Source organism: Astyanax mexicanus, chromosome 18, assembly GCF_023375975.1.
Source record: "Astyanax mexicanus isolate ESR-SI-001 chromosome 18, AstMex3_surface, whole genome shotgun sequence".
NCBI classification, from domain to species: domain Eukaryota; kingdom Metazoa; phylum Chordata; class Actinopteri; order Characiformes; family Acestrorhamphidae; genus Astyanax; species Astyanax mexicanus.
The window spans coordinates 39,300,401-39,314,961 of NC_064425.1; the positions used below are offsets into that span (position 1 = coordinate 39,300,401).

General features: G+C 37.5%; 1 protein-coding gene across 2 annotated transcripts in view; it reads left to right on the top strand.

The window, feature by feature from the left end:
- The window catches only part of plppr4a (phospholipid phosphatase related 4a), a 68,134-nt gene that overhangs the window by 43,897 nt on the left and 9,676 nt on the right, over positions 1–14,561 (top strand). For both annotated transcript variants that reach the window (XM_022674646.2, XM_049467149.1), the window contains exons 5-6: positions 4,014–4,071; positions 8,507–8,680. In XM_022674646.2, the coding sequence (XP_022530367.2) occupies positions 4,014–4,071; positions 8,507–8,680 (232 nt within the window). The remainder of the gene's footprint in view (positions 1–4,013; positions 4,072–8,506; positions 8,681–14,561) is intronic.

Here is a 14,561-nt window from a genome sequence, read left to right on the forward strand (position 1 = left end):
TATTTTTTTCTTTACTTATTTGAGTAGTTCCTGCCATAATTAAGCAATAATTCACGAGAGGTAGTGCTTTAATCAAAATAATCCATAGGACTGTGGCTCCATGCCTACAACCGCAACAAAGCAGTGCCAATATTACATGTTATAGCACAAAACTTGAAAAAAAGAAAAAGAAAAGTTAAAGAACATGAGGAAATACGATCTGTTTGGTTATAAACACTCAGCGAGTTAAAATAGTTTGGCTTGTAAGTGCTGCATCGTTGCTACGTTACCTGAATATGACGGAGTAATACATGGAGAGCTTCGGTTACAGTGCATTACCGCATGATAATGGCACTCATAAAATGCCTCTCAGCCAATTACATTGCAGGGTCAGAAATAACTGTGATATAATATGGATTAGAACATTACTCAAATATTCACTATTCACTGTATACCTGTAACTCTACTCTTCACCACTTTACAGCTGATGCTCTCAAACACTTACTGGTACCGTATGTACTGGATATCAACTTAATTGTATGTTCATTGTATGTATTTCCACTTAATTTGTTAGAGCAAGGTAATTAAAATGTAATCCGAACTGGTCATACCTGTCCTTACCATGAACACAATCAACCTCACTCACAAGATATCACCTCACAACTTACACAGGTGTTAATGTTCCTAAGCTAGCCCTTGATTGTATATACTATATTGCTAAATTTCCTTCAGGATCAATAAAGTATCTATCTATCTATCTATCTATCTATCTATCTATCTATCTATCTATCTATCTATCTATCTATCTATCTATCTATCTATCTATCTATCTACCTACCTACCTACCTACCTATCTACCTATCTATCTATCTATCTATCTATCTATCTATCTATCTATCTATCTATCTATCTATCTATCCAGCTCAGGAAAAAAATAGGATTTGACCAAATTGAAATGCTCTGGAATATAATCAAGAGGAAGATGGATTATTACAAGCCATCAAACCAAGATGAACTGCTTGAATTTCTGCACCAGGAGTAAAGGCATAAAATTATCCAAAAGCAGTGTGTAAGACTAGAGGAGGAGAACATGATGCAAAGATGCATGAAAACTGTGATTAAAAACCACCAGGGTTATTCCACCAAATATTGATTTCTAAACTTTTAAAATTTTATGAATATGAACTTGTTTTTTTTTTGCATTATTTGAGGTCTGAAAACTCTGCAGCTTTTTTATTGTTTCAGCCATTTCTCATTTTCTGCAAATAAATGCTCTAAATGACAATATTTTATTTGGAATTTGGGAGAAATGTTGTCTGTAGTTTATAGAATAAAACAACAATGTTAATTTTACTCGAACATAAAGCTATAAATAGCAAAATCAGAGAAACCGATTCAGAAACTGGAGTGGTCTCTTAATTTTGTCCAGAGCTGTATATACAATTGTGATATTTTAATTCTCCCAATCCAGGTTTAAATGTTGTAATTCATTTCATAATCAAAACCTCCCCACAGTCTAACACACTACAATTCTGATCAACTCAAATAAATAAATAAATAATTAAACACCTCCCATGTGTCTGAATAACATCAGCACTGGAGTGAATTGGTATTTTTTAGTTAAACGCTTCCGCAGAATGTTTAATAATAATGCGTTCAGCCTGTCTCCTGTCTGTCTCTCTCTCTCACACTCTGCAGTCTGCTGCATGTTTGTAGGACGGTTAGAGAGCGACAGCACTCGGCGTTCTGTAAAACCCACACAGAGTTCAGGCCCGGTGCGCCTGTGAAGCTCTAACACACCCACACACACATCCATCCTCACCACTATGCTTTTCAATCCTCAACAGATTCTCCACTCAACTACACCCGTTCTGCTCAGACTTCCTGCAGCTCCACTGTCCTCAGCCCCAAAGCTGATGAAGCACATGATCACAGGATGTATAGGGATGGATGGATGGATGGATGGATGGATGGATGGATGGGTTTTAAGTTGATGGTTAAATGAGTGAATTTAAAGATGGATAGATGAATAGTTAATAAGTGTATGGCTGGATGGATGGATGAATGGTAAGGTATGTAGAAAAATAGATAAATGGATGGACATAGGGGAAGGTAGTTAGATAAGTATATGGATGGATGGGAAGGTATGTAGACAAATAAATATGTGGATGGATGGATGAAAAGATTAATGGAAATATGTATGCATGGATGGTTAGATGGGTGGATCGAACAATGGTTACATTGCTACATAAATGGATGATAAGTTAATGGATGGATGGATGTATGGATGCATGGATGCATGGATGGATGGATGGACGGGCAAATGGAGGAATGGACAAGTGGTTGGAAGAAAGGTTACAAGGCTAGATAAATGGACGATAAGTGAATGGATGGATTGATGGATTGGTTGGTACATAAGTGGATGGATGGATAAATGGATGAATGAATGGATGGAAGAATAGATGGATAAGTTAAAGGTTAGTTTGTGGATGGAAGAATAGTTAAATGGATAGATAAATGGCCGATAAGTGAATGGATGAATGGATTGATGGATTGGTAGGTACATAAGTGGCTGGCTGGATGGATGGCTGGACAAGTGGATTTTTAGATGGGTGGATAGAAAAATGCTTACATAGCTAGATAAATGAAAGATAAGTGAATGAATGGATTGATGGATTGGTTGGTACATAAGTGGATGGATGGATGGATGGATGGATGGATGGATGGATGGATGGATGGACAAGTGGATTTTTAGATGGGTGGATAGAAAAATTCTTACATAGCTAGATAAATGAAAGATAAGTGAATAGACGAATTGATGGATTGGTATGTAGATAAGTGGCTGAATGGATGGATGGATGTATAACTGTTTGAAAAGTGACTAGATGGATGAATGCTAAATGAATGGATTACATGGATTGATAGATGGATTAAGGGATAATGGATAGAAAGATATATGGACAGATGGATGGAAGGAAGGATGGCTGGATGGATGAATGGATTGCTGGACAAGTGGATGGTTAGATGGGTGGATAGGAGAATAGTTACATGGCTAGATACATTGATGATAGGTGAATGGATGAATTGGTAGGTGTATATAAGTGGCTGAATAGATGGATGGATGAAAGGATAAATAGACAAGTGGATGGTTAGATAGGTGGATGGAAGAATAGTTGGATGGCTAGATAAATGGTCGATAAGTGGATGGACTGATGGATTGGTTGGTACATTAGTGGCTGGCTGCATGGATGGATGGATGGATGGATAGATGAAGAAGTGGATGGGCAAATAGATGGTTAGATGGGTGGATAGAAGAATGATTACATGGCTAGATAAATAAACAGATTAATAAGTAACTAGATGGATGAATGCTAAATGGATGGATTAGATCAATTGATGGATGGATTAGGGGACGGATGGATTGAAATATGGATAAATAGATGGATGGATAGGAAATGTATAAATGGATGTATGGATAGGTAGCTTGGTTAGCTAGGTTGGTATTTCTTAATTTATAATTTATCTTAATAAATCAGCGTGCTGGGTCAGCTAGGTTGCTAACTACTTTAGTTAACATATAAACCTGCTTTATATTTTATACTGTAAATGTATATTTCACCTGTAAGAAAGGCACGTTTATAATTGAGCCCTTCCAATAAATAACCTTATATTGAGCCTTTTCTGCTATTGGAAATAGTCAGTTATAGTATTTTTGTTTTTATTTTACATTAAAAAGGTAACGTGTATTTTATTTAGACTTTAATATTTCTTAATTTATGAAGAAAATTTAAATATATTTTTCCTCCAAATGGGACAAATGGTGGTTATATGGTTAGTCATTGAAGGGGCATAATTATAAAGTTATAAGACAAGACAGAGTGTCCTGAAACTTTTGACAGGCCACTGTTGGTATACATATATAAAAGGCAAGTGGTCTGTAAGTGGACCTGCCCTTCATGGTAGATCTGCTCTCAGTGTGGGTCTGATGGTTCCTCAGTGGAGCGGAAGATAAAAGTGTGTTTTTGTCGTTGCAGGAAGTCGTTTCCGTCTCAGCACGCCACCCTGGCTGCCTTCGCTGCTGTCTACATCTCTGTAAGTACTCCACCTGTCTCACTCTAAGCTCACCTGTCTCACTCTCAGCTCATCATTTCTGATCTGATCTCCAGTGTTCAATCATCTCTCTGTTCTTTAATCCTGTAAATTATGTTGATTGGTGCTTTGGGGTTGCTAAACAGTTGCTGTGCTATCTCAGGTGGTTGTTACGGAGTTGCTAGGTACAGCAGTTCCTAGGTGTGTTCTCTGGTGTTGCAAGGTAGTGGCAACAAAATGTATCAAATCAAAGGTATATCCCATTCATTACTCAGGTAGAAGTATAGATACTAGGGTTTAAAACTTAAGATTTTTACTTAAGTAAAAGTGTAAAAATTACTTAATTAAAACTACTTAAAGTATAAAAGTAAAAGTAATGTATGGGTGAAAAAATTCTAATTGCTAAGGTGTTGCACAGGGTTGTTTTTTTGTGCGCTTTTTGTGCTTTTGTGCTTTTTGCACTTCTTAGATGTGTGATTTATTGTTGCATAAGTCACTTCAATTGTGCTGCTTGGTGGTTGCAGTGTAGTTGCTATGGTGTTGCTAAGTGTTGGCTAGATTGCATTGCGTAATGGCTTTGGGGTTTGCTTGTGGTCCCACTTTATAATAAGTGTCCCTAACTACTATATAGTTACACGGTAACAATCCATGTAACTACAGTGTAACTACTGATTGTTACAGATTAACTACAGAGGTACAGGTTATGTAATTACACACGTGTATTAAGGTTTATTTTGACTTGTGTAAGTACACATATGTACCAGAGTGAGTGTACTTCGCTCTCCAGTTGCCACACTGTAAAAAAATTCCTTGTAAAAATACAGTAAAATACTGGCAGCAGGGTTTCCAGCTCTTTACTGTAATTTTTTACTGATTCTGTCCTGTATTCTGATTTACAGTTCCTTCCTGTTTTATTCAAAACATGCAAAGACCGTGAATTTGACAAAATACAGTAAAATACTGGCAGCAAGGCTTCCAGCTTTTTACCGAATTTTTTTAAGTTTTTGTGCTGTATTCTAAATTACAAATTAAGCTAAATTGAATAAACACAAAAACAGCATTAAATATGTTATAGTACATTTTTTTATTAAACAAAATGACAATATAATAACAACCTCAGAGCAGATACACTCAGTGAGTTATATAAACAATCTGTCCATCAAACCCCTCTCATTCTCAAGCTCAAAAAAAGTAAGAATAAAAAAATTAGTTGTTTTCTGGTAAAGGCTAGTTAAAATAAACTAAAATGCTTCTTTGAAAACAAAAATGCAAAAAATGAGTGTGTGAACATTTAACCCTCCTGTCGTGTTCGGGTCAAATCTGACCGATTTACAACTTAAAACACTCATAAATATTGTGTTTTACATCTGATTGCCTCAAGGCCTTATGATATCCTCCACACCATGCACTTGAACACATAAAAGTGATGATCACCTCTTTCATTGAATTTTGAGGGATTTATTCAACCTTGTTACACCTGTGGTGTTCCCGGTCAAAAGGGACCGCCATAGGAAATGAATGGGTATCCAGCATATATTCATTCATCAGACACAAAACATCCCCATAAACACCACCCCAACTCACTTACTCACTCACTCACACACACATTCTCTTACTCACTCACTCACACACTTAGACACACACTCACTCACACACTCACTCACTCACACACACATTCTCTTACTCACTTACTCACTCACTCACACACTCACACACTCACACACACATTCTCTTACTCACTTACTCACTCACTCACACACTCACACACTCACACACACATTCTCTTACTCACTCAGTCACACACTTACACACACACTCACTCACACACTCACTCACTCACACACTCACACACACATTCTCTTACTCACTTACTCACTCACTCACACACTCACACACTCACACACACATTCTCTTACTCACTCACTCACACACTTACACACACACTCACTCACACACTCACACACTCACACACACACACACTTACACACACACTCACTCACACACTCACACACTCACACACTCACACATTCTCTTACTCACTCACTCACTCACTCACTCACACACTCACACACTCACACACTCACACACTCACTCACTCACACACTCACACACTCACTCACTCACACACTCACTCACTCACACACTCACACACTCACTCACACACTCACACACTCACTCACACACTCACACACTCACACACTCACACACTCACTCACTCACACACTCACACACTCACTCACTCACTCACTCACACACTCACACACTCACACACTCACTCACTCACACACTCACACACTCACACACTCACTCACTCACTCACTCACACACTCACACACTCACACACTCACTCACTCACACACTCACACACTCACTCACTCACACACTCACACACTCACTCACTCACTCACTCACACACTCACACACTCACACACTCACTCACTCACACACTCACACACTCACACACTCACTCACTCACTCACTCACTCACTCACACACTCACACACTCACACACTCACACACTCACTCACTCACTCACTCACACACTCACTCACTCACACACTCACTCAACTCTCTAACGATTTCTGAGTATAAACCACATTCAGCCCAATTCCACATGGCAGATGCAGAGACTCAGCTAATGCTACCACACATCAGCCAAGCCCTGAGCTGATTCTTTTTCTACTTCTATCTGGGACGGGAAGCCAGTGTACCTCTGCAAGAACGAGAGTGATATAAGAACGGGGTGAAGTGAAAGTGAGAACTCTGTCAGCACAGTTTTGGACGTACTAAAGCTTCTGAAAAGTTGCATCAGTCTAACCTGCATGAAGTAACAGCATGTACGAGTTTCTTAGCATAAGCCGGTGAACCAACTGAACCCTGCAATGTATTAACTTCACTTCAGTACCGTCCCTTTATATTTCACTTTATACTAAGATATATAATACTGAGATTAGCCAGAAACAATACAGTATAGAACTTTAGCAAGGACTGATGAGTTTATCAGTTTTTAGGTCAGTTGCAGTACTACCTGTTTTTTTATATACATATTGTATATATGTATCAGAATTAGAAGAAAAAGAGCTGGTATCAGTTGGATTAGAAGGTGGGAGAGACAGAAAAGCAGTGTTAATTTGGTCAAATTGATCAACAAAGACCAAAAAATTGGTTAAACTTTGGTTGAGTGGTCCAGTGTCTTCATTGGACTGAATAGACCCTTAATTTGAGACAAATAAACTTTTGTCCATATAATATATCAAAACCTCATATTGTCCCAAACAGCTTATTTCGTTTTTCGATGTTGCATCTTTAGGCGTTGAAAGGCTTTCTAGGATAAGTGGTGTTTAAGTGAAGTTTAGAGGTAAAAAAATAATAAGTAAATACTGTGATGTAACAGTTTTGGATTTTTTGAAACAGCCTTTTTTACAGCTCTATTTTGGATCTGCTGGATCTTATTCTGTAGGAAAGAGGCACTGCAGTGTTTAAGTTTCTCGGTTTCTCACTTTTGTATACTGAAGATATGTTCCATATCATGACAATATTGTTAAAATTTTAAATAACATAAAATGTATTTATTTTTTGTTTTGTTTGTTTATGATTAGGTGGTAAATGTTTCTGTTACATTGAATCGTTGGTAACACTTTAAAATAAGACTACCTTTATAAAGGGTTTATAAACGGTTTACAATTCGTTTATTAATGGTTACTAATTAGGTTGTAAATGCCTTAAAATCATACTTAGAAAGGGCAACCATATATATGGCTGTGGGTTCACTATTTGGCAAACAACAGGTCATTGTTGCCTACGTATGTGTTATAACTGATTATTAATGATTTTTAAGGAATTTGCAACCTAATTTTGTAACCATTTATAAACTAATTGTAAAACATTTATAAACCCTTTATAAAGGTAGTCTTATTTTAAAGTGGCACCGAAGTGTTTGTATGATACATTATTAATTTCATTACATTTTTACCTTTATAAAATTTCAGACTCTTGGTAAGTTACTGTTGTTGACTGAAAAAAAAAAAAAAAAAAAAAAAAACAGATTTTTTTGTTACTACTGAATATTTAAAACTGATATATTTATGACAAATAAAACATTAGCATTTATTTTGTTGCTGTAGATTATTCGTGAAAATAATTAAATATGTTTCTGTGGGGTTTTTTTTCTTATTATCGTAATATCGTTATTATAGTTATAAAAATTAGGGTCCCTAGTTAACATTAAGTTAAAGGTTAAGTTAGGTTAAAATGCTGTTTAAAGTGAGTTTTAGGGAAAAGCTGAGGTAAATGTTTTAGATGTTTTGGGATAAAGTAATAATCTGCTACAGTGGGAAATATATCTGTGATTTCCTCCTCTGAAGAGATGCTGTATTGTGTGTAGATGCTGTAAAGGGTAAATATATTAACTGTACAGCGGGGTGCTTTCTATCCTCAGATGTATTTCAACGCTACACTGACCGACTCCTCCAAGCTACTGAAACCCCTGCTGGTCTTCTCCTTCATCATGTGTGGAGTCATCTGTGGCCTAACTCGCATTATCCAGTTTAAAAACCACGCCATCGACGTCTACTGCGGCTTCCTCATTGGAGGAGGCATCGCCATCTACCTGGTGAGTCTATCTACATTTATTAACTAAAAAAAATATGCACTAGGAAGTTGATAGTTGGAATGTAATGAATCTTTATAAATATGAATCTCTCACCAAGGGGTACACTACCCAAAAGTAGCCTCTGAGAGCCTTTTATAGTGTAGTGGTTGAAGCACTTTCAAGCCCTCATATGTTTATCACAGTGTGTATCACACAAAAATGAGTACACTTCTCATATTTGAGAATATATTTGATTATATCTTTTTATAGGGCAACACTGAAGATGTGACTCTTTAATACAATGTAAAGTAGTCAGTGTACAGCTTGTATCGATAAAAAAAGTGTCAATATAAGTGTCAATATTTAGCATAGTAACCATTATTTTCCAGCACTGCTTCAACTCTCTTGTGAACAGAGTTCACTAGAGCTTCACATGTTATGTCTGGACATCACAAAGCTGGTGGATGTTAGAGACCTTGCACTCCTCCACCTTCCATTTAAGGATGCCCCAGTGACACTCAACAGGATTTAATTCTGGAAACATGCATGGCCAGTCCATCACCTTTACCTTTAGCTTCCTCTGCAAGAAAGTGTGTTTGTTGTTATACTGGAAAACTGCTATGTATCTGAACGTCACAGTGCATAATGGAGTTCAGGAATTCCCAGTGCTAAAATCACTCATAAAGCCCCATGATGCTACCACCACCATGCTTAACTGTAAGCAATCACAGAAAAACTGTTTAATGGCTTTCTTGTGTGTCAGCTTCAGAAGAGGCTTGCTTCTAAGAGAGTGCCATGCAAACAAATTTGATGCAGGTTGGCCTCCCACTTGTTCAAGCTCTGCAGCATGGCTGGCAGCACTCATAGTTCTATATTTTCTATATTTTGTTGACTTGACTTCTGTGCTTGACCCTGGGTAGGCCTGTGCTAGTGGAGACTGTCTTGGTACTCACTTTTTTTGGCAGAGGTTTAGACATTAATGGCTGTGTATTGAGTTTTTTTGCGGGATTAGTAAATTTACACTGAGCTGTACACTGACTACATTCTGTCAAAATGTTCAGTCTTCAGTATTGTCCAATGAAAAGACATAATCAAATATTTACAAAGATCCATCCATATATACACTAGTGCATGTAAAAAAAAAAGTTACTTGGTTTCAGTAATTTAGTTATATAGATGTATTACACACAGAGTGATCTATTTTAAGTGGTCTTTTTTGTTGATGATTAGGGCTTACAGATATGAAAACCCAAAAATCAGTATGTCAGAAAAGTAGAATATTATATAAGACCAATTGGTCCTTTTGGCAGGTTGAGCAGTGTGTCCCAGATGAACTGGCTCTCCAACCAATCACTGATTGTAGAAACTTCACACTAGACCTCGAGCAGTTTGTACTGTGTGTCTCTCCACTCTTCCTCCAGACTCTGCTCCCTTGATTTACAAATGAAATGTAAAATTTACTGATGATCAGTGATGGTTTGGAGAGACATGTCATCTTCTGGTGTTGGTGCACTGTGTTATATCAAGTCTAAAAGACAACTTTTATGAAGATGCAGATTTCATTTTTCAGCAGGACTTGGCACACTGCCCACACTACCAAACGTACCAATTGGTCTTTTGTAATATTAACATTTTTGAGACACTGATTTTTGGGTTTTCATTGGCTGTAGGCCAAAATCATCAACAATAAAACAATTAAATGCTTAAAATAGATCACTCTGTGTGCAATACATTTATATAATATATGAGTTTCACATTTTGAACTGAATTACTGAAATAAAGTATTTTTTTACATTTTTGAGATGCACTAGTATTTATACATATATATACCGAAGCCAGATTCATGCCTCTGCAGTCAATGATAGTAATAGCGGTACTGGTTGGTGCCACTGGATGAGCAGCTGGTCTCCTGCGTTGGTCCCGGCTGGCTGTGTTTCTGCTGAGCTCGAGTCAGTGAGGAGGACTCGGGGAGGTTCTGTTCAGAGTGATGAGACAATGCTGTGTTTAATAAGGTTATAAATAGCCTGTATGCAAATCCCGCGTGGCTGTTTTCCTGCCTTCCTCCCACACACTCCTCCACTCGTGAGTTTCTTCTGGCTGTGCCTGGTGGAGCTGTTCCCCGGGCCCTGCTGCTGCTCTCTGATCTCCAGCATGCTGATCTGAGTAAAGCGCATCGCTACAGCTCTCCTGTGAGCTCGGGGAACAGAGCGTGCATCGTCCTGCTCTCTGTCCTGCACTGGGGAGAGGGTTTACTGGTGTAGAGCAGCAAGAATAGACTTAGATATAGACTCTACTGCTTATCTACTCGCTCTGAATTTATCACACATCCTCCTCAAAACCTGAGAAAACATGGTACCACTTTAAAATAAGACTACCTTTATAAAGTGTTTATAAATGGTTTACAATTAGTTTATTAATGGTTACTAATAAGGTTGTAAATGTCATTACATTTAAAAATCATTAATAATCAGTTATAACACGTAGAAAGGGCAACAGTGACCTGTTGTTTGCCAAATAGTAAACCCACAGCCATCTATATTGTTGCCCTTTCTACGTATGTGTTATAACTGATTATTAATGATTTTTAAGGCATTTACGACCTAACTAGTAACCATTAATAAACTTGTAATTGTAAACCATTCATAAACCCTTTATAAAGGTACTCTTATTTTAAAGTGGTACCAAAAACATTTTCTTTCAAACTTCAAACGAGCACTGGATGTTAATCTTTGGGTGAGTAAAGTGCTTCAGTTTTTTTTTTTCACAGTAAGCCTAGATTTACAGTATCTTAACGCAGTTAGCAGCAGCGCTAGACATGGTTAGCAGCAGCGCTGGCCGCAGTTAGCAGCACTTAGCGCTAGTAAATACTGCCTGACAGCGCTACACTGAGGAACACTGAGTGTTCTGTTAAGCCAGGGTAATATCAGCTAGCGGTTCGTCCCACGTAGCTTGTTTTATTTCGATAAACACGCAGACTACAGTCAAATATGCTCTGAACTCTGAACAGTGAAAGAGCTAGCACTGGGTTTAGCGGCTAATGCTAATACTGGTTCAGCCTCAGTGCTGGAGAAACTTCCCTGAAACTCCTTTACTGGCTTTAGTGGCTTTACTGCTCCTTGCAACAATTATTAGGCACTTTTTATTTAGAAAGTATTTTGAACTGTACACTTCAGTTAAATTTTAACTGAGGAACAAATGAATTAATGAATACCTGTCATAGTTTTTTATATTTTGATGTACCTTTTCTTACCTAAATATTAACAAACTATTGTAGGAGACGGTCACACATGCAAGAGGTTAATTTTAGATGGTCATAGGCTCATCAAATATGTTTTAAAGAGTATCTTCCTTCTGATGCAATTTTAGCTGAAATATGTTGCTCTATAATATATAAAATATACCTATGGTATATAAAATATACCAGCCCTGATTAAAATGCTTACAGATAAGATAATAAGCAAAACAGACAACTTTCAATCACGTTTTTTTCTAATAAACTATAATTCTAATGTAATTCTAATGTTCTAATGTAACCTCTGCTTATATTGTTACATTTTTATATCCCCACAGAATTTGTTTTTTAAAACGTTATTCAGCTCTATTTAAAAAGGTGTGGTTATTGTAAAAGGGCTGGATTACACCTAGCCTTGGTGGGGCCAATGACTGTATGGGCAGAACCATAGACTGTGTGAGCTCTGTAGAGGCAGCCCTCAGGGGCGGAGTTATTTAAATGAGTAGGCTGTCTCTCCACAGTCTTTCTCCCTCCTCTGGTCTCTACTGCGCAGAATCAGGTGTCAGGATCGCCAACATGGAGGAAGATTTTGGCTTCATTTTCATTGAATGAACAGGAACGGCGACACGTCGTTCATCTTTTTTTACAGTCTCTGGGCGATACTAACTGTTTTCTGAGATGAATTAATGCTTCCTTCTGAATTTAGAAGGAAAACATGGCGACACCCATGTTCCTTACTAGTGTCGCATAATGCGCTTTATAGTCCGGTGCTCCTTAGGTATGAAAATAGACTATGAATAAGACATTCATTAATAGTGTGCCTTGTAAAATTCTGTGCCTTTTAGTTTGATAAATATGGTCTTGCCTCATTTTTGAGGTTTATGTTGAAGTTTTTCCTTCTCGTGACAGAAAAAGTTTATAAACACTGAGTTATATGCATGCCTTCTGTGGCCTGTATTGTGAAGTCTGAAGCGTAGACTGTTCGCGCCCTCAGAAACGAATGTGACAAAAGCAGATGAGCACAGATAACACAGTGTGACGTGATGTCAGCTGCAGTCTCCTCAGCTCTTCTTGTTGTTTACTTTGTTGTGTTAAATCAGACCGACTAATAAAGCGGGAGAGGCGATGCTTCGGCCCTGATCTTCCCCCTAGTGAAGAGAACTTAAGATGAGTGTGTATAAAATATGATATACTTATTTACACCTCATTCATTGTTTTTCAGAAATGTATTTTATGATTTCCTTATTATTATTATTATTATTGTTTATTGATATTTTATTGATAAATAATATATTTGGTCTTTGCTAAAGCCACTAGTTGTCATTTGGCTTCTACAGTATGATACTCTTCAATTCATTCCATTCAAAAGTATTAGATGGAACTCCATCATTCCAGAGAACACAGATAATTTACTGTTCGTCAGCTCAATGCTTGGAGCTTCATACCTCATTTACCTAAGATGCAATCCAGTAGAGTAGAGTATTTAGCAAAAATGTTTGAAGCTTCTGAATGAAATCTCATAGAAATACTGTTCCCCTGGCAATCGCCAAACCCACCAAACATATTCTACCTAAGAACTCAAGTCCATTCATTATGTTCTTGCTACTGAGAAACGCTCAATGGACCCAATTTTATTGATCTATAGGTGAGCCATTTACTGTGCACTGTGCAGCTTGATTTAGGGGCATTAGTGTGTCTTTGCTATCATAACGATTTGAAAAGTATGCCTTGCACTTGCCCATTTCCTTTAGAGCCAGTTGTGCTCTGACTTTGGTGTATTGATAATTTAACATTGCTTTGCTTATCAGCAGAAGACATGTTATAGTATTTTCTATTCTTTTCAATGTTGTTGTAAACGTTGGATTTGTGAACTGCTTCCTGTCATTGTGTGTGTGTGACAAGTGGGGGAGTACCAATGTTGTCCACAAATGCCATGCCTGTGTTGCCAAGATAGCAAATGAACATCTGACGGTTGACTGTGGTCAGGGTTTTAATTCAGTCAGTGGCGCACCTGTGTTTTCAGTTGCCAATGTACATGAATACACCTCAATTCCAGACCACCACATCCATCCGCATAACTTCCTATACTTTACTATCTAAACAATGCAGAGGAAAGGCTTTTTTAAGCTTGTTGTGCTGAATGACTGCCTGTTGCATTGTTTCCTGTCGTGCCATGGTGCCGATAGTGCTGATGTTCTGTTCTTTTAGAGGAATAACACAGTAATACTGCTGCTCTACAGGTAATTGACGATAATGCAGTGATAATGTCGTTTTTCTGACTCAGAGAGTGGTTCCCTAGTTCCGTTCTCAGAAAGGTTTTTGTGTTTTCTCTGTTTTAACTGACCGATGATTCATGAAAGGTCTGATAATTGTCTGATGAGTCAGATGCATTAGATTAAGAGAAGTGAATGTATTCTGTATACTCTGTACAGCACATAACTGTTGTCGGACCAAAGCATTGCATCTGGGTTTAGTTTATTCTTATGAATTGTGTGTACTTAGGAACAGAGCCTATTGTGTCATTTCTATTGGTCCATTCCTAAAAAAATATTCACACAATGTGAAGAAAAGCTGGTGTTTTTAAATCATGTTAAAAAGTTAAAAAATAAAATTGTCGTTTTTTTTATTTTATTTAAAATTAGCTGAAACAGTCAGTGTGCTTTATGTACT